This window comes from Sturnus vulgaris, chromosome 9 (genome assembly GCF_052056855.1).
Source record: "Sturnus vulgaris isolate bStuVul1 chromosome 9, bStuVul1.hap1, whole genome shotgun sequence".
Taxonomy (NCBI): Eukaryota; Metazoa; Chordata; class Aves; order Passeriformes; family Sturnidae; genus Sturnus; species Sturnus vulgaris.
In genome coordinates this window covers 24,656,439-24,676,896 of record NC_142251.1, presented here as the reverse complement: position 1 = coordinate 24,676,896, position 20,458 = coordinate 24,656,439, and the positions used below count along the sequence as shown (strand labels likewise).

The 20,458-nt window shown below is 46.3% G+C and overlaps 1 protein-coding gene across 2 annotated transcripts; it reads right to left on the bottom strand.

Annotated features, from left to right (window-relative positions):
* Positions 1 to 464: 464 nt before the first annotated feature.
* Positions 465 to 18,631, bottom strand: RNF2 (ring finger protein 2). Of its 2 annotated transcripts, XM_014886740.2 has the most exons (7): positions 18,443 to 18,631; positions 7,584 to 7,672; positions 6,805 to 6,965; positions 5,190 to 5,405; positions 4,165 to 4,437; positions 3,112 to 3,283; positions 465 to 2,908 (listed from the first exon to the last, which is right to left on the bottom strand). In XM_014886740.2, exons 2-7 carry the CDS (start codon positions 7,668 to 7,670, stop codon positions 2,807 to 2,809), a joined length of 1,011 nt encoding a protein of 336 aa, XP_014742226.1. In that variant the 5' UTR covers positions 7,671 to 7,672; positions 18,443 to 18,631; the 3' UTR covers positions 465 to 2,806. The 2 variants fall into 2 exon arrangements, with proteins under 2 accessions (XP_014742226.1, XP_088026316.1); XM_088170190.1 differs by lacking the exon at positions 18,443 to 18,631 and having other exon boundaries at positions 7,584 to 7,789.
* Between the last annotated feature and the right edge of the window lie 1,827 nt (positions 18,632 to 20,458).

Sequence of the window (20,458 nt, the reverse complement as noted above, 5' to 3'; positions counted from 1 at the left end):
AGCATTGCCTCAATTCAAGGTACATCCTCTAGTTAAAAGTTGTGGTAAATGTACAGAGAAAACAAGGAAAGGAACAAAATTTGATCTCTCTAAATAATGTACCTCAGCTGAAGGGGTTCATTTCAGTCGCCCTCTGCTGCTATTCACTGCAGCTGCCTAATACTTTAATGCACCCAAAGTTGCTGGTGTCAACCCAAGTGCTGTGAAAATCCTTCATCCCCTTCCTCAGGCTGCAGGATCTGTTTGGAACAGCAGCACCTGTAACAGGTCAGTGGAAGAGCTGATACCTTCTGTGGGCCCCTATTTCTCATTTAAGGCTCAGGAGGGGCTGGACTGCTCTCAGGGGACTGTAACAGCCACCACTGGTGGAGCTGAGCTGCACCTGCACAGCCCCAAGGGCTGGCAGCAGGAACACAAACACTCCCCAAAGGGGGTCCTTTATCAACCACAAGAGGAAGCAGCAATGCAATTCCCAACAGGTTAACATTTTTGCTTTTATTGTCAATTTGAGCATTTCAGTGGGACTTTAGTGGGATAGGAGATACTTCAGTTGGATATTAGGCTTACCCGTACGTAACACACATTATGTACTTACAAAAGAACATGGCTTTAAAAGGGGGAAGAGTAACGGCATTTTGAAAATAAAATAGTTTCTAGCACTAAAGAGTCACAGTGCAATCAATGGTTTAATCAAAACAGCTACATTATATATATAATATTTAAAGAACATAAATATTCAGGAAATTCACTACAACATGAAAATAAAAGCTTCACATTCTCCCACGCTTTTCAAAAGAACTGGAGACAAAGTGACAGCTCCTAGACAGACTGCTCAGCTTCACAACACCTCTCTCGCTTAAGGGACTATCCTTCCCCTCAGCTCTCCCCCAGAGGGACACTGGCACTAATCTAGAAGTTTCCCCAGTAACTTTAAAGCATTTAGCACAGCCACTCCCCCACCCCCCATTATATTCCGTGGACATGCACTACAGTCTATACAGCAACGCTTCACAAAGTCAGCAAAAACAGGTCCCTAATAGCTGCCCCTTTGTGCTCTGGGGCCCGAACACTTCCATTTCACAAAAGCCCAAAGCTTTCCAGTCAGGGAAAATAATTAAGTTACTCAAAGAAGCCTGTGCAGTTTCCACAGTGGGATAAAGCTGATCTGAACAGCAGCCAGAAGGGACACTATTTACAAGTGCTAGGAAAGCCCAGAGCCAGAGAAGGGCAAATGCTTCCCAGGACAATCCCCAAGCAGCAGAATACTTTTGTATCACATGCCAAAGCCAGTGGGAGTCCAGGCAGGACAGGAGGAGTGTAAACTCCATACTGTGGAGTAAAGCATGGTGCTTCCCACCTACCATCAACTCTTTGCTTTGAGCCACAGGGGAAGGTTCATCAGCAAAGTCTCAGAGCAAAGGGAACCTTGTGGTGACAGCTTTCCTTCAGACAGGACATGGGACAGGTCAAACTGCCCCATCAGAGCCACAGCAAGGTCCAGAGCCAGGGTACAGGGGCTGTACATGCAAATGACCAGCAGCTACCAGGCCTTACAGCACAGCCCACTGCCATGTTGGGAAACTTAGGCCTAAATGTAAGACACTAAATGGTAAACTTTGTCAAGTACTGAAGTTGTCTTTCAAAGTGCTAAGCCATGTTTGTTAAAGCTATGGCAAAGTAACAAAAGTAGAATCTTGAAGCAGCTTACAGTCAAGATCTTCCCTACTCACACTGACACTGGGAAAAGGTCCCTGCTGAGGTGGCACAATTCCCCAAAGCAAGGCATTTTGATTGATGGCCTTGTGCTGGAATTTGGGGGATTTGCTCTAACAAAAAAGTTTTCCGGACAGTTCTTTACAGCACATTCACAACAGAGGTCCTACTCTAGGGAACAGAGCAGGGCTATGAAACATCCAGATTTGCTTCAGTTCAGCTGTGAGGACAGGGCAACACTGCAGGAGGGCCAGGCAGGAATCAAGACTGGCACGTCCTGCATGGTGAAGAGTTATGGGTTTGGGGTGTTTGGGTATTTTTTGACTGAAATAGCCATTAGAAACAAAACCAAACCAATCTGATGAACCACCTTGCACTGAAGTATTAAATTAAGCCCAGTAAACAGCAAGCTTTTAAAGTGTCAGTTTTCTCACTGCAGCTCTCTTTGGAAGCCCAGGATGGCTGGACTTGAAAGGAACCTTAAGCACCATCTCAGTCCAAGCCCCTGCCATGGGCAGCAATACCTCTCACAAGATGCAAAATTCACCTTCATTCACAAGAAAATGTCTTAATGAACATTTCCTAGGGAATCAGATTACCTCTTGCTGCAAGACTATCCCAAATCCATTCTCCACTGAGCAGCTCTTCAGCTGGATAACAGTCACCAAATTCCAACATTTAACACATTCCTTGGCATATGCTACTATTGAACAGACTTCCTTGGCCACCCAACACTCCACACTTCACAGAGGCTACTGTGTCTGATGGAGCAGAAATCCAGATTTACCTGGACAAAACAAAGCCATTCCAAACTGGAACACTGGATCAGATATCATGCATTAGGAACAAAAAGCATCTCAAACACTGGAATGCACTGGAGAAGGTCATTTAGTCTCCTAGGGAAAAACCAAAAAACCCAACCCAAAGACTAAATTAAATACAGCCCAGAATACTGTCTAGTCATATTACTGAGTTTACTGAGAGTGCCTGAAGGCACTGTGTGTGTTGTCCATGAAGATACTGGTGGTGCCTTATTTTAATATTAAAGAAGTTGTAGCTATAAAAAGTTAGTTCCATCCCAGTTTCCCAGCCCTTATTTGTGCTCCTTGGTGGGGGCATAGTACAGTTCCATGGGTTTGTTCACTTTCCAGTACTTCTCACTGACCAGCTCCAGGGAAAAGGACCCATTTAGCACCTAGAAGAGAACAGCAAAACAGGAACGAATGAGGTAATGTGATGTCGTGCTGTAAAACAGGCTACTTAAATCAATACTTAAATGTGTTGACTTGAAGGAGACACTAATATTGTGGCACAAGTTAGAAGCTAAAACCCACAAAGAGTCTCAAGTGAAGTAATAATTTTTTTCCCTGTGGGCTGAGGGCTGTGGCTGGTGCTTACAGTGAACTGGCCGGCAGCAGTGGCGATGTAGATGGTGTACTGCTTCTCACTGGCCGTGTCCAGGTTCATCTGGTTGGACTCGCCCTTGCTCCGCAGCTCCTCCAGGGCCAGTCTCACTGCCAGGTACTTGGACAGGTGATCAACCGTGGCATTGCCCGAGGTCTTGATGTACCTGTGACAGCAGCCACACATTAATAATGTCTTAATTAATAAAGTCATTAATAATGACTGAGCAGCGGTGTGGGAAAAGCCATCTGCAACGCCCCAAATAATTCATGTCAGCTGTGAAAAGGTCTTCATAGACAGTTCCCAGCTGAAGCTCCGTATAGATTTACACACATCACAGAGAGATGTCTCATCAGTGGAGAAAGCCAAGAAAAGACCTGAGGAAACACCATGAAACTACTCTCTGCTGTGAGCCAGAACTTGCAGTCTGTGCTTGGACTGGATTATGAACAACAAAATGTCAGGAAAAGCTGCCAGCTTGCAAATCCTGCTGACACAAAGCTGCTCTGAAAACTGCTGACATTTATGCAAGGCTTGTTTATTCCCAAAGAATCTTAGAGTAAGTAGAAAAGGGCTGATATAACACCATCATCCCACTAGTGAACTGCAATGCTAGAAAACCTTAAAAATATCTTTATTTGTGATCAAAGGCTTAAAATAGCTTATGACTGTATTTTTTATAATAGTTGAGCAATACCATCTACCTGACTTGGAACAGAAAGAAGGGAAGACTGCTTATTTGCATCTGGCTTTGGCACAGGTTGCCCAGAGAAGCTGTGGCTGTTCCTGGATCCCTGGAAATGCCCATGGCCAGGCTGGATGGGGCTTGGAGCAACCTGGGGTACTGGAAGGTGTCCCTGCTCATGGCAGGGGGTAGCACTGGGTGGGCTTTAAGGTCCCTCCCACCTCAAACCATCCTGTGATACAGTTAAACAGGATGTGGTATGACTGAAGTAAATTGATGGTTAGAAGCCCCAAGAAGTGATGGAAAGCCAAAGCACCAGGAAATAGCAGCAGAATACCTGGAGATGGCCAGGGGCCACTGACCTTGTCTGTGCACTGTCATCGTTCTCCATGAGGGTGGGGTGAGGCCTGAACACCAGCTCGATCTCACTGGCCCCATCCATCACTGGATCAATGGCCACAGTGGTGTTGTTGTTGTCCAGCTCCAGCCCAGAGTCATCCGAGGTTTTGGTCCTCTTGTTGCTGGGCCCTGCTTCCTGGTTGCTGTGTGTGGAGGCATTGCTGCAGTGGGAGCTGTCCCCGTTGTCCTCGGCCCCGCTGCCATTCTCAATCTGCTGCTTCTTGCCCCGCTGCAACCTGGCCACAAACAGGCAGAGACACACCCTGACCCATCCAGAATCCACCCGGGTCACAACACACCTCCTCCCCACGGGAGGCATGTGCACACGCAAGCACTGAACATTTCAGAGAGATTTAAAGTTAAAAAATTGCTAATATTAATTCTTTTGTAGAAAAAGATACTCAGAGACAGAACTATCCATTTTTTCATGTCCCTCAAACACCTTTTATGTTTAAAGACTATTTTGACTTCACAGTTTTCTTCAGGCAATTGCAGACCATTATTTTCATTCCAACATGGATCCACATGTGATTAGAACTATTAAATCACACCATGCTTTATCATGCAAAGTTTGGGGCCTCTCTCCCAGCTGGCTCTCTTAGGTTTAAATGCACATCTGGAATTTTACCACGGTGTAAATACCACTAATTCCAGCCTGTGAATTAAGTCACAACTAAACCCCAAATCCTGGTGTTCTGTGCATTTATTGGCATGTAAAGGCAGCATTTTGGTACAAGATTCATGGTGTTATGGTTTCTTATCTAAGACATCACAGCCATAATTTGGTAAAGCTATCAGGCTGCCTCAGCAGTCGCACCTGAGTGATACAGAGATTTCTGACAACAGACAAAAAGTTTAAAATTCTTTTGCCAAAGGTTAAAAATTGTTTTGGCAGATAACAGAGGAGAGGGGAAGATTCTCAAGCTCCACAGGGCTTGAGGGCAGGCACTGTATTTTTAGCCTAAAGGCAAACGAGGTGATTATGTACCTGTTCATAGCCTGAATCTTTAATCCCTCCTCGATGCTGTGGCTCAGGGCTTGCTGGTTGTTGTGCTTGCTGATCCTGGCCAGCACCCTCTCCTGATGAGCTTCGTACTCATCCCGGCTTGGGTAAATCTTACTGATGAGAGCGTCGAAATTGGGGTCTGGCCGCAGGGATCTTTTTGAAACGAGCTTTTTGCGACATGTGGGACATTCTTTGTTGCTGGACATGGACAAGAAGGAAGCAAACAACACTGAACTCTCCAGCAGTAACAAAACTCTGAGCTGTTGCTTTCATTCTTGGTCAAAGTGCTCACTGAGACCAAGTATTTATAGTAAATCTGGAAAGGGGCTTCTGTCTCTTGACAGATCAGGTAGCTGCAGATATTTAAACAAAGATCCCAAATATATCTCTCCTCTTTTATTTTAAAGTAAGTTTGAGCAAACTATTTAGACTGAAGAGATCTAAAGTCCCACGTTCCCTTCTTCTCTTCATTTTCTGGATGGATTTTTACCTATAAAAAATGGATGTCTAGTGGAAATTATACTGAGGCATAGTCTTAGGAGGAAATTCTTCCCTGTGAGGGTGGGCAGGCCCTGGTATAGGGTGCCCAGAGAAGCTGCAGCTGCCCCTGGACCCCTGAAAGTGACCAAGGCCAGACTGAACAGGACTTGGAGCAAGCTGGGATAGTGGAAGGTGTCCCTGCCCATGGCAGGGGTGGGACTGGATGGGCTTTAAGGTTCCTTCCAAGACAAACCATTCTGGGATTCCATGATTCCATGACTTCTAACACTCGCAGCACACGTAATTTAAAATGGCTGAAGCCCACATAATTTGAAATGTATTATTAGGAAAAGGAAGAATAAGGGAAATGAAACCCATTTTTTTCAGTGATGTCACTATTATTTATTTTGTCGGTATTTTTGTTTTACTGTTACTGGATCTAAGGGAAGAAAAGAATACTTAAACTCCTTGCAAGAAACAGAACTATGAAATGATTTTTCATGAGGAGACAATATGGTCTGTCTTCCAGAGATGTATAAACATGGAAAAACAGGATTTGAAGCGTGTGCTGCATATTCAGAAACTCCCAGTGCACAGTGACTGTCTCACATCAACCCCCACCAAGGACACTTCCACCTCAAGTGCAATGGACTGTCCACACCCTCTTACCTCCACACTGTTCATCCCTGTCCCTGGCAGCATCCCATCCCTCTTCCCATCAGTGTCCCCTCCCTGTGCCTTGGCAGTGCTGTCCTCCCCACATCCTGGCAGTGTCCCCTCCCTGGCAGTGTCACCCTTCATGCCCTGGCAGTGTCCCCTCCCCATGCCCTGGCAGAGTCTCCCTTCATCCTGGCAGCGTCCCCCCGTGCCCTGGCCATGTTCCCTCCCTGTCCCTTGGCAGTGTCCCCTCCCTGGCAGTGTCACCCTTCATGCCCTGGCAGTGATCCCTTCCTGGCAGTGTCTCCCTTTATCCTGGCAGTGTCCTCTTCCCATGCCCTGGCAGTGTCCCCCCCGTGCCCTGGCCATGTTCCCCCCCTGTCCCCTGGCAGTGTCCCCTCCCTGGCAGTGTCACCCTTCATGCCCCGGCAGTGTCCCCTCCCTGGCAGTGCTCACGTACCCGCTCCTGAGGGCAGTGATGATGCAGTCGGCGCAGAAGCGATGCAGACACTCCTTCGTGGTCATGGTGTTCTTGAGCATGTCCAGGCAGATGGGACACATAAGCTCGCTGTGCAGGCTCCGGGGGGACACCACGATCTCCAGGCCATCTGTGATGGCTTCCTGGCAGCAAAGAAGGGAAAGGTTCTTTCCTGGGGTTGAGTCCCTTCCTCATGGAGACAGCATGTTTTACCCAAGGGAACACAGCAAAGAGACATGACACAAACACAAAGCACACAAAACCCCAGTGCTGCCAGCCCTGCAGCACACAATAAAAACAAGGAGCTGCTGGAGGAGGTCCAAGGGAGGCCAGGAAGCCTATGAGGGGTCTGGAGCATCCCTCTGATGAGGAGAGACTGCGGGAATTGGGGCTGGTCAGTCTGGAGAAGAGAGGGCTGAGAGGGGAATCTCTTTAATATATGCAAGTATCTCCAAGTGGTGTCAGAGAACAGTGCCAGGCTGTTCAGTGGTGCCAGTGACAGGACAAGGAGCAATGGCCATAAACTAAAACAGAACAAGTTCCACCTCAACATGAGGAAGAAGTTCTTTCCTTGGAGGGTGCAGAGCCCTGGAACAGCTGCCTGGGGAGTGCACAGAGTCTCCCTCTCTGGAGACATCCCAAACCCCATGGATGTGTCCCTGTGTCACCTGCTCTGGGTGACCCTGCCTGGGCAGGGGGTTGGCCTGGGTGATCTCCAGAGGTCCCTCCCCAGCCCAGCAGTGCCGTGGCTCTGTGATTACCTGGGGTGTTCTCTGCAGCTCGTACAGACTGAGCTCCCAGGTCTTGCTCAGAGGCTGCGTCCCGTTGGTCTGCACGGCCTGAGACATGGCTGGGGAAAAAAGGGACACGGGCTGAGCACTCAGCTGTGTCTGGCTCAGAATCATCTCCTCTTCCAAGCCACAGCAAGCAGAGGCTCCAGGGAACACCCACCCCCCTCAGCTGTGTCACACATGGATAATCTCCTGCTTGTACCCCTCCAGGAGAACTGGGGGAGCTGCTCAGCCATGAACACTTGCCAAAAATCAATTCAGTTGTTAAACAAAAGCGACACAGAACTGAAGGCCAGAGAACATGGGCCGCAAATGCCACCTGATGTGGAAAATATTCCTAAAACATCCACTTCCACATATGCACATGGGTCAGGCAGGGTCTGCCTCCCAAACCAAGGAGAAGGGCAAAATGAGACAGGACACAGCACACCAGTCAATGTGCTCACTGGAGCACAACACCAGGGCTTTTCCTTCTTCCTCAGAACACATCCCATGGGCTTTCCCATCAGAAGTTTGAAGGATACTGAAAGATCAAGAGAAGCCAGTCACTGCATAATTTAAATAATAATTTTAGAAACTTAGAGAAACTGCACTGCTGTTCCATCAAAATTTTAGTATTGTTACATGAGATGAGGCAAAATTACCACAGAGTCGCTGCAGATGTGAAAAAGTCTGGTCAAGGTGACAGAAGAAAATGATGTTTCTGAACAAAAAATAATTTTATGCTGGGGGAGAGGAGGCATTGCTTCCCAGGACTCTAAAAATGCCTGCCTTGAACAGGAAAACTTATCTCAGAGAGCAGTATGTTTAAAAAAATAATTGTAACTATATAAGTGAAAAGATTGCAGTTACAGACCTTTTTTCTATGTGGAAGAAGTAGAAGTGCTTTCTTTTATTCCTTTTTTAAATCTGGGTTTCCAGATCCTTCAGTTCATCAGCCAAATGCATTTTCTACTGGCATCTACCACATACATTATAATCCATTTTCCAACTCATTGAGTTCTTTATGAAAAGACCCAAACTCTCTGGAGAAAGAGGTTACTATACAAGCTTTAACTTCCTCTGGAATCAAGTGGAAAAAGGCTGCCCTAGTGTCCCAGATCTCAGTTTTTATTTAAGTAGGAAAGGCTTGGCTCCTCCCCCTGGCTGGAGCATTTCCCTATGGGATGATGGAATTTTATCACTCTTGCAGTGGGACTCCATGGCCCATTAACAGATGATATCTTCCTGGAGGAAAGATGGGTTGTGGAAAAGATAAAGAACACTGTCCCACCTGTTTGTATCAGATGGCCCATTAGCAGAGAATATCTCCCACAGAGATAAGGATCACTGCCCCAGCTGTTTTCAACAGATGGTGATGGAATACATGCTCTTGGTCACATCCTCTATTGCAAACTAAGACAGGGGATCAGAGAAGTCCCATGTCCAGCTAAGACCTCACCAGCCCAGCAGAGGTGAGAAGCCACCCCAGCTGCAGACTGAAGCACTGGGCTGTCCTGAAAGGACTCTTGAGTGTTTTATTTCAGTTATTCAGTGGTATTAATTTAATGATGGTATTAAGTGACACATCTCAGCAAAGAAAGGAAACACTCTTTCTCTGTGTTCTAACTTCCACTAATATTTAAGGCAATTCCACATGTACAGGAAGCTAAGTGCTCCAGGATAAGGATATTTTTATCTTGTTCTAACAGAGGCCAAACATCATTCTGTGTCTGCACTGGATACTACTCTTGTGTGCTTTTAAAGCTGACACATTCAATTAACCATCATTTCAGCTGCTGAAAGAAATTCATAAAGCTGCTTATCAGAACCCTTCCAAACCTGCTGGAGCACATGGACCAAGACAGCAGAGTCCCAGAGCATCCAGCCTGTCCTAGCCAAGAGCCTGCTCTCCACACCTGAGTGAAGAGCTCATCCCAGCAGCCCCTGTGTGTACAGGTAATTCCTCACCTGAACTCCTGTGCTGGCACCTGCTAACACAGAACAGCAGCTCTGGGGGCCAGGCCATCACCAAACCCATCCATCTGCACAACAACCACATTAACATCAACATTTCTTCCTGGAAAAGGTGGGCAGGCATTGGAAGGGGCTGCCCAGAGAGGTCTGGAGTCCATCCCTGGAGAGTCCAAGAAATGCCTGGACATGGCACTCAGTGCTCTGGGCTGGTGACACGGTGGGGATCAGGCACAGCTTGGACTTGATGATCTTAGAGGTCTTTTCCAGCCTCAGTGAGTCTGGAATTTATCCTGCAGCCGTGCCTACAAGCCCAAGGCTACACTGCACGTGACACTGTACAGCTGTTGTGATAAATAAATTACCAGCTTTACTCGAAATCCTTCTCATCTGAGATATCCAATGCCTCACTCTCACCCTAAGGGCTGCAGTGATAGTACTTTCACATTTTAAGAGGAAAAACTGTGGCCTTAAAGGCAGCTGAAAGCTGCAGAGATCCACACAGCCCATTCTGTCACTACCAAACACCTCCTCTGCCTCTGGCAAGGGAAATCTGAGGAGCAGCAGAAACACGGTCAATTCAAGCAAGCTGGATCGACAACAATAACAATCAAATTGTGCTCCATGGAGTTTCTACTCTTCTTGATGATCAATAAATAAGCCTGCTTAGCTTTTCCCCGATCTCCTACAATTTCCATATCTATATCATTCCTGAAAAATGCATGAGGCCTGACTTCTCTTCCCTCTGGCACTGGTGGCTCTCAGATCGGAGTTTCCTCACACTGCTGAAATCTAACCCAGCAACATCCACAGCTGGCACCAGGATCAAAATCCAGCTCCACAGTCAGGAGAGGCATTTTGACCCTGAATTGCACTGACCATGTAACAGCCATCAAGTACCAACCAGCAGCCACAAAACCAAGACCAGTGAACCATCTTCAGATGCTGCATCAAGGAATGACCTCTCCATCTGTTTGGGGAAGAGAGATGGGAAACACCTCTATATTTAGCTGACACTTCAGTTTCCTTTCAGGACAGACCACTGCTACTAGATTTGAAGCAGGAAATCACATGTGGCTCAGGTCACACTGGCTGATTCCTTCTAGAGCTACAGAAGTACGAAGTTTTCCATGAGCTGAAGAAGATTACCTTCCTGTTCTTGACACTGTGTTTAGAGGGAAAAATATGAAGTGTGAAGTTTCTAGCCTGAAGGCACAACAGACTTTTTATTAACTGCTACTGGCAAAGGGACAGAAGATAGAGAAAAAATGTCGAGCCTCACGTTCGTTCTTCAGTCTGGAAATCTAGTCCAGTAAAACTTCACATTCCTAAAATCACTGGCATAGTTCACTCTTCCTCTCCATCCCTTTTGGCATTGTTTTTCAAAAAAGTCTTACATGACAGGTTTCTCACAGTCATTTTCTCAGCTCACAGTTTAAGAGAGATTTCACCTCAACAATACCCACTTTTCACCTGCTCAACACTTCACATCTTTTCTACTTAGAAACAAAAGTGGGATCCCTTCTTCACAAGTCACACATGGAGCACCAGGAATGTGAAGTCAGACACCCCTACAAGCTTTTCTTGAAAAAACTTCTGACACAACACAGCCTTCGACTTTTTATCATCTTTGATGGTGGTCCCGGTTTAAACAGGGAGCAGGGGATGCCGTCAGAGACCCCTCACAACCTGGATTATGCTCCAAAACGCTTTGCAGGGTCTGTTTTAGCCTAGGCAAAGGTTAAAGAGCATCTGCAGCGTGGTTGTGTCAGCACACCTTGAGATCAGAGAAAGGCTGGAATGGTACCAAGCAGCTGGAGAGAGAACCCACAAACCCAGCTCAGGTGTGACCATAACCACACCACCCCCATTCAACTTTCTGTGATGCTTTCATGAAAAAAAACACTTATGAGGAAAAAAATTGCATCAGGCTCTTTTAAAAAAAATATATTACACATTTTTAGAGAGTATTAAAATCTTAGAAATAACTAATTTCTGTTCCAAGTTGTAAAAGGTAAATATTTAGACTTAAAACAGTAAGAGACTTAAGACCTCTATTCAGTGTGCCAAATTCAACAGCACCTTCAACCATTTTAGGTTTTTCTTCCTAAGGATTAATTCCTTTAAAACAGGTATTCATAGTGCAGTTACTTGGAAGTTTAACAGGTTTAGAACTTTAAGTTTTACTCTCTCTCACAATATGACTAGTATTGGGAACGGATTGCACGTTTCACAGAGTACTCAATTCAATCATTCATTTGAAACTAGTAAATTAAAACATCCTGAAATGTAAGGTTTTTTCTGGTTTTACTATTATCTTAGAGTTTGATTTAAAAACAAAATCCACATAATCTGGAAGACACTGTTTGAAGGAATTAACCTTCCCTGCAATTCCCTGGCAGTTCAGATATCTTTACATCCAGTTGTAATCTAGGACAACTGGGACTAGATTGTAATCTAGCATATTTAGTATTCACTCTGAAGTTATGTTCCTCTCTGGATCAAAAATCCCCCAGCAAACAGCCAAATCGGGTTCTGCCTGGAGCTCCTTTTGTTCCCTGCTCTGGAAATCCCTCCTCAGTGATCCTGAACAAGGATGTCACCGCACCTGGCTGTGCCTCCCATCCCTCCTTACTGCCACCACTCCTCGAACGGTCTCTTGCTGACTTTATATTGCACTTACTCTAACTATACCCTGATCTCTGAAGGGCCAAACTGAAGAGAGGAAGGTCCTGCTGAACTGGGTGACAACAAATCCAACCTCAGGGACAGATGTTCAGAGCTGCCATCAAAGCTCAGTGGCTCTGTAGGGCAGCTCCGCACGCAAGGTTCAAGTTGTCAGCCTTGCAGACATCCAGGTGGTAAGGTATGACTTGGTATCCATCAGATCAACAGCAGTGAAGGAACTGGAAATTAAGAGATTAACATTCAAATGTTTTGATGAATTATATCAATATGGCCCCACTATGGCCGAGAAAACAATTTAACTACAACAAAACCAGAAAATCTCAAAACACAAATTTTACATTTGGATAGGTAAACTCTCATTGAATGTCAGATACTGTGTGACTGGCACAATGGAGAAGCTACTAATGCAATACAACTATCTGTAAATACATGAGTAACAAATGTTCCCCACACTCAAGACTTTGTCCAGTTCTGCATTTAAAATTCTGAGAAATCCAGCGTTCCTCACTCTATAAAGAGCAGTTAACGAAGAGACACAACCTCAGTGCTGCCCTAGAGCACTCTCAGCCAGGAGGAAAAGATGTATCATTAATTCAAGACCACAGACTCAGAAATGTCTCAAAGCAGCCAATAAAACAGGAATGCAGAGAAATCTGAGGCACCAGTACAGTTTAAGAGCCCCAACAGTTGGTAACACTAAAAACCTTTTCCCAGCATGACTGTCCCTCTCAGTCATACCACAGCAGAGGTTTTCATTTTCCTGATAACTAGTCCCAAACTCCCATTTTCCCATAAACTAAACAGCATTTCTCTTCAACATTAAAAAAAAATCCTCCCTTGAAAAGCAAGTAACATCTAATGCTGTGTTTATGGAATGTCTGGAAGGCTGCTGGACAGATGACATCTGACTGAGGCAAAAATAATACTGGCATTTCTGAAACCCATGGGCTTGGAAGCACATGGTCTTTTATAGCTTCTTGGCTGTATTTATTCTCCTAAGAAAGTGTTTTGCCTTTGAGATATGGAATCTTCCAGCTAAGAGCCACTCACAGTTCCCTGGCCTGAGATGGATCAATCCATGGAGCTGGGCAGCATTTCCAATCTGGCTGTCAAGCTGCTCCTCCTGGCTGGGAGACACTGCAGTGTGACCTCACACAAACCATCTGCTGTGCATCTGGACACCTCTGGAAGGGCTCCACGAATCCAATGCTGACACAAGTGTCCAAAGGGAAATAATCCTCCAGGTTTAGATGTCAAGGGCAACAGGGAAAATGAAGTACCAAATTAAACTGTTGATCAGACTCCAGGCTGTTTTATGACAGTGCTGGGAACAGCCATGTACTTCTGGACATGACACAAAGATGTGATTTTAGGTTGGTGCTTCTTTGTGTATTTATAGCAGGAAAGTACAGCAGCATTTAAGCACCCTGAGTCCAGGTACATCCTTCCTGTGGAGCTGAGGCTCAAATTTCAGTTTATTCTAACAATACTCTGTATGCATCAGTGGCCTTTTCACACCACCTCCCAGATCACTCAGTTCTTATCAATAACCTTCAGTCCTCAGTGTCAGCTCCTCATTCCCAGAATTCCCATGCTCCTTCTGTATCCTACCCTCCCGGACCTCTCCTCAGCTAGAAAAACTGGAATACATAAAAATACCATGACATTTCCAGAATACTATCTATATATCATCAGTTGCCTCTAAGGAGTCCAGAATTCACCAGCACAAACACATCACACATCAAACCCAGGCTATTCCTAAATTATAAAGCTTAAAATTTTTTTTAACCTTGAAGGATCAATTTGAAAACTTCTCAGGATTTGGTACACACACAAAAGCAAACATTGTCCACTGTTCTAATGCATCATACAGTAAGATTATTTTAATCATTAAAGCTCAAAGACTTAGCCTTTCACACCACCTATATCTCATCCAAAGCAATACTAAAATATGTTACAACATTAATGCCTTCTGCCAGGAGTAGAAACAAAACCCAAAACTGTTACAGGAACAGCAACTTTTCACTGCTGATGTGGGTCAATAGATCAGGCAAACACTTGACCTCAAATGTGCCAATGACCTTTGCCAAGAATTCATATAAAAAGGAAAACAGTCATTACCAAGCTATAATTTAGCCCTGTGAAGCATCGATATTAAGCAGAACTCTTGAAGCAACAATATTAAACAGAACTCTGGAGGAGTGAGGAGAACTGTGATTTTATCTGCCACTTGTTAAATTTTATGTCAAGTTTCTCATATTATGAAGCATGCTACTGTACAGTATATGCGTGACGACCCTGGTGAGTTTCAAAAATGAAGTTCTCAATCTCTTAAGTTAACCTTGGACTTAGAATTAATAACCAGCTGGGAAGGAGAAAAGCCAAAGTTCCTTTCTAAAATTAATTTCAGTGCTGTAACAGATCAGAACACGAGAGAGATAAAGGACTGAAAACTTTTTGGAGCAAACAAAAATAAAGCTTCATACTCCAGGAAAGTTGAATCTGTCACAGCAACTATGTTGTACAAACAATTCATGATATGTGCTGCCTTAGGGTATTTTTAATGAGATTTAGTTTTTAATTTTTCCTTGCCCTGCTCTGCTGGCACATTTTTGAGGCTAACCACTCTCTTGCTGTGTCCTTGAAGTAACAGCTGTTGAAAGCAAGACCTGAGCACTTCAATCAGTAAGGTGAAGTTTAATCATTTCAGTACCTTTGTCGTGGCCTTTACATTTTCTGTACATTTTAACAAAAATTCTATGAACATCTGTGCACTACAATTCAGAACCTTTTGCATCTTCACAGATGCTGTGACTGGCTCTGCCAGAGGTACGTGCAGGATTCCAGGTTCCTTCCAACACAGTAAAACCAAAGGCTCGTTGAAATAACCAAACCAGACCCTGAACTTCAGTGCCTGAGGGGCCAGCACATATCTTCACCGGGAAACCAACATGGGTTTGTTATTTTTCATCCTACCAACAAAAAAACGCCGTGAAAACCTGCTCATCACCTTCTTGGACTGCTGCTTTGGTACAGTGATAAAAGATGCTTCTAAGCCAATTTTAAGAAACATTGCAAAAGTTGAAGCCGAATACACTGAAATTCAGGTGTACTGCTCTCTCCAGGCTACCCAGATGACATCAGGCAAGCCACTTGCCCTGCCCTTCAGCACACAGCACACCTACTGTCCATCCCATTTAGTAAGAGCAGCATTCTATCACATTGATATTGTAGGAGAAATTCTGAGATGTCAGACCAGCAAATATGCCTGGGTACTCAGCTTTTCCAGAGCTATATTAGAGAGACACAAGGATTTCTCTCACACTTGGCAGCGAAGCCACAACCAACAGTGATAGACTTTTCTTGATGAGAACAAAAAGGCAGCTTGGTTATTAATAAACAGAAAATAAACTCCCCCACAACACTTGAGAGACAAAAAGACTCAAGCCATTTTATGTCTGATTGACTTAATAGCTTCAATAAATATATAAAAGCAAAACTGAATTTGGCAAGCAGGCAGCTCTCACCTACAACAGCAAAAAAAAATTTGTGTTTCAAGGACTCCTTCACAAGTAAGACTGTCCATTTCGTAAACAGTACTACACGAGCAACACTTAACACAGTTTAACCCAATAATTACACAAAGCAGTTCATTGTCATCCCCAAGAGGTGAAGAGTAAAGAATGATTAGGTTTTAATTAGTTAGCAGAACACTGCTCATAACTCCCTGCTGTCTGCAAGAGAGCTCCAGGATCCAGACTGGGGGGAAGAGCAGACAGGGGTAATTCCTAAAATATTTCTCCACCACAATATCAAATGCTGCTCATTCCTCTGAAAATTAAGAATTTAAGGTCAGCTTTGACAGCCAGTTATTTACATCAACAGAAAACCAAGCAGAAGCAAGCTGAGGCTCAACAGCATCTCTTCACCAATCTCTTTACTCTCTGTCTCCATCATTAAACTGCCGACCTATTCAGAAAAAAATAGGTAAAAGGTATTTAGGGAAAAAAAATAGAAGGAATTCCTTTACTCCAATGCTTCTTTCATGCATGTTCCTAGAGCTAGTGCTTCTCTAAGGGGAGATCCGGTGCTCCTTCTAAGAAAAATACAACTGAGCAGTCGCAGACTGAAGTCTCATTTTTAAAGCTCCTTTCCCGCCCTCCATCACATTCTTTTTGTAAGCAAGGGAAAGAGTTAAAAGAAAGATGAAGAAATTCACTTAGCCCAGCATCTATTTCACATGTAAAACTGATGGCTTTCCTGTAGCCTGTATTTCTATTCAATGTCAGCAGAGCACTGAAAATGCCAGAATTCTGATCCAATCGCCCAAGATGCCCGACCAAGTCTTTATACTCAATCCATTACCACCAATCACTCCTAAAATACAAAACATCACTGATCAAGGGAAACGCATGCAACTTCTTTTTCTGGCACCTGCATATTATTTCACCTCTAAGACATGAAGAAAGTGCTTTACTTGGCAGCTGCAGCAAGTCTGGCACTTCAAGCTTGGAAGCCAAAGGTCAACAATTTTAGCCACTGAAGAAGTGAAAAAATACCCCCAATACAAAGTCTGTGTCCTTCTATTATCACAAACTTGAATGCAGACAACAATATTATTAAACTGTGAGTGTGCAGTTATCAAAGGTTTAAAGATGCTCTCAATTTGTCTGTCATTGCTGAAAGGCACTGTAACAACAGAGTCACACCCAGCCACAAACTTGTACCTGACACTGCAGCTCCTGCTGCCCAGTGAAAATTCCTCCCATCTCCAGACAACTGATAGTTAATCCTTCCAACAAATTTTTTTAATGCAAAATATACCGCTTATCTATATCTGCTGCTGTCACAGCCGGCGTCTCTGTCTTTGCTGACAGCTGAATGTCAGCTCTGAGCTTGACATGATGTATAAGAAAGTCAAATTATCTCATTACACAAGTTTTTAATGGAAACACAGATGAATACAAATCAGAGCACCTCTGCAGGGAACTCCTATGACAAATCGAGTCTCTGTCACTGAATGAATGACATTTGATGAAAGAATTCTCCCCAAGCAATAATAATTTCACCTGCACATCAGTCACATTTTTTCAAACGCAAGCAATTCCCTTTAATCCTTAAAAGCCCATGTGCAGTGCACAGTTATCACACAGAGCTACAACCACTTCCAAACAGGGCTGGATTATGAATTATTATACTGGAAATCATCTTTCTCCACTAGCTATCCTCTGGATCTCTGTGGAATTAGGCATTCAATCCAATTATTTTCCATAGAAGAGAGTCTGAAAAACAAACAGCTTACAAAACTCCCGAGAAGAATATTGCTCAGTGCTTGTTTCATATACACACGGTGCCATAGCGCTGGTGCAAGGAAGGCAAGTGATCCAGAAGAGCTACTGCAGAATGCAAAACTCGGCAAGAAACAAGTGCTAAATTCGTACGGGAAGCAGCGGGAGCGATGTGGAGGGAGCAGGCACATCCTGAGCTCCCGGCACAGCGTCCTTCTGCACCTGCTGCCCTGTGGGAAGCGACATTTTCCCGGGAGCAGCTCCCAGCCCCGGCTCGCCAGCATCACGCCCCGCCAGCACCGCTCGGCACGGGCTCCGGGACAGACAAAAGACCGGGAAGGCCGAGCTATAAATCACAGGCGGGATCGTAGTGGACGATCCGCAGAGGCAGCGAGAGCGGCTCGGGGCCGTGTCCGTGAGCTGTCCCTTGCCGGGGATGGAGCCGCGCTCGCCGGGCTGGTGCTGCGCTACTGCGGCTGCGATGGAGCCGTGTGTGCCACCTCTGCCTGCAGCGGCACACATGCACCCACATACACGTTCATACGTGCATATACAGGGAGACGGCTGCGTAGGTATAGCTATGTGTGTAAAAATGTATACCCCGGCTGCTCCGGGCTCAGCAGCCCCGCTCCGGCCCCAGGAGCGGCTCAGTGCCCCGCGGCCCTGCAGCACGGCCGGGCCACGGGAAACGGGGGCTCCAGGCTACCATGGAGCCGCTGGTCACAGCTCCTCCCGGGCACCTCCGACCCTCGCCCCGCCGGAATAGCCCGGCAGCCGCCTCCCCACCCGGGGTCAGCCCCGCTCGGACACCGCGCACAGGCACCCGCGGCTCCGCACCCGGCCCGGCACCGCAGGGACAGAGAGCCCCGGCAGCGGCGCCCGCCCCGGCCCCGCGCTCACCGCCCGCCGGTGCCACCTCCGTCCGTGGCCGGCGGCGCCGCCGCAGCCCCCGCAGCACAATATGGCGAGCGGCGGCTCCGCAATGGAGCTCGGGAAATAGAGGGGAGTTACATATTCATGGCCGGGGCTGGGCAGGGGGAGCGCGGACGGAGCCGCCGCGCCTGGGCCGCCCCGCGCCCTCCTCCGCCTCCTTCACGGCTGGGGCCGCTCGCTGCTTGCCCTGCCCACACCTCCGGCCCTATCGCCGCCAGCGCTCTGTATCCGTTTCCCTTTTCTTTCCCGTTCCCAGGATCAGCACCGCGTCCCGCGGGGCTCCCTCCGCACCACGGCCCCTGTCCCCTGACCGCCCTCCCCGGCCGGGGGCGGCTGAGCTGCGCCCGGCGAGCTTCAGGTGGCACGTCAGGAGGAATTCCTTCACAGAAATGGTGATTAGACATTGGAAAGGGCTGCCCGGGGAGCGGTGGAATCACCGTCCCTGGAGGTGTTTAAGGAAAAGCCGCCTGTTTGACAGGGTGGCGCCGGGCACAGGTTGGCCTCGATGATGCCAGCGGTGTTTTCCAGCGCCGGTGACTGTATGGTTCCCGCAGCCAGCCCCGGAGCTGGGGCCGGGCGGGTTGGCGGTGCCCCGGCCGGAGCGGGGCCGGCCCGAGCAGCTCCCCCTGTCCCCGGCCAGGTGAGCCTGCGGGCTGCAGCAATTGCAGAGAAGTTACCGCTGCCTCACGCCCTGCTCCGCGGGCAGCAGCGGATCCGCCACCGCACTGCCCCGCTGGATGGATGCTCGGGCTCGGGCCGGCTTCTGCTGGGCTCTGCTCCCTCAGCCCCGGGACTCTCGGAGCTCTCCGCTCCACAGAGGGCCCTGCCCGGAGTCCCAAGGCTTTGGGGACAGCTGAGCCCGGGCAGGCGAGGCAGCGACACCGAGGGAGCCGGGCCCGGCCCATCCCACAGCCCTCAGACGGGACTGACGCTGAAGGCACACCCGCGGTGTTTCTGTTTGCGATACACATTTCGGTGTTCTCGAGCATCTCCAGCCCGCTTTGCCGTCCTAACGTGAAATTAACGTTTGTCTTGCCGTGTGTGCGTTTTCACGTTTGGTAAAATAAAACAGTTTTTATGAGATTTGGGTCTTCAGGAGTGCTTTTACCGGTCTTGGCATTAACTGTTCTTATGCGATAGCAAGACAGTGCACTTAGTGTAATTAAATCTAATGTGAGTAAAAAGTGAACAGAGATCAGACGTGAGTTTGAATTAATCCTTCAGTCTTTAATCATGCAGCAACATAATTAAGATTATTCTATATAGAGTATTAAAGGCAATTCGGTATGAAGTAATGTAAGTTTTCTTTGAGTGTTAGAGTTAGTGTTCTCATAATTAGAATATTTTAATAGTCCTGGTTTGGATCTTCACCTCTCCTTGCAAAACTTCACATATTTTTGAGAAATTCTAGCCTAAGTCAGGTTATTCCTAAGTAATTCTTTTTATGGCATAGTTTCCACTCCCTCACACCCCCTATGACCTGTACTGTAGTCTATAATCTATAACTGATCCTTCCAAAGCATTGATTAGTCAGGGATAACATCTCTGTACTCAAAGTGCGATCAGATGTCTCAGATAATCTCAGAGGCAGTAGGCTGTGGACAGGATTTAACAGTCCTTGTTCTTGATTTGGTTTCTTAAAGAGCTGTTTTTCTGAAATGGGTTGTGTTGACCTCTTTCGATATTAAATTTCAGAGCTGGTACAGAACGGAATAAGAGATTCTCATACATTCCTCTCTTTAGAATGACACTAGCTAGAACTAATTATTGAAATTTTCCTGAAGTTTCAGCTCTTCATCAGTGCCAGTGAAAGGAAAATGTTGTCAAGTTACTGTGGTACCAGAAGTGCCTTTTGGTAAAAGTTGTTTCACTTGTTAATTGCCTGCAGCACTGAGGTGAGTGAAGAAGTTCTGATACTAATGTACCACTGTTAGTAAAATTTGTTCTACGTGAGAAAAGCTTAATGCTGCAAAAATAAGATTT

Excerpts from the sequence above, each read along its gene's own strand:
- RNF2 (XM_088170190.1), bottom strand. The coding sequence starts at position 7,727 with ATGATTCTGAGCCAGACACAGCTGAGTGCTCAGCCCGTGTCCCTTTTT. Across the intron at positions 3,284-4,164 it reads GATGACAGTGCACAGACAAG|GTACATCAAGACCTCGGGCA; the intron begins GTCAGTGGCCCC and ends CTGCTGTCACAG. Across the intron at positions 2,909-3,111 it reads CTGCTGCCGGCCAGTTCACT|GTGCTAAATGGGTCCTTTTC; the intron begins GTAAGCACCAGC and ends GTTCTCTTCTAG.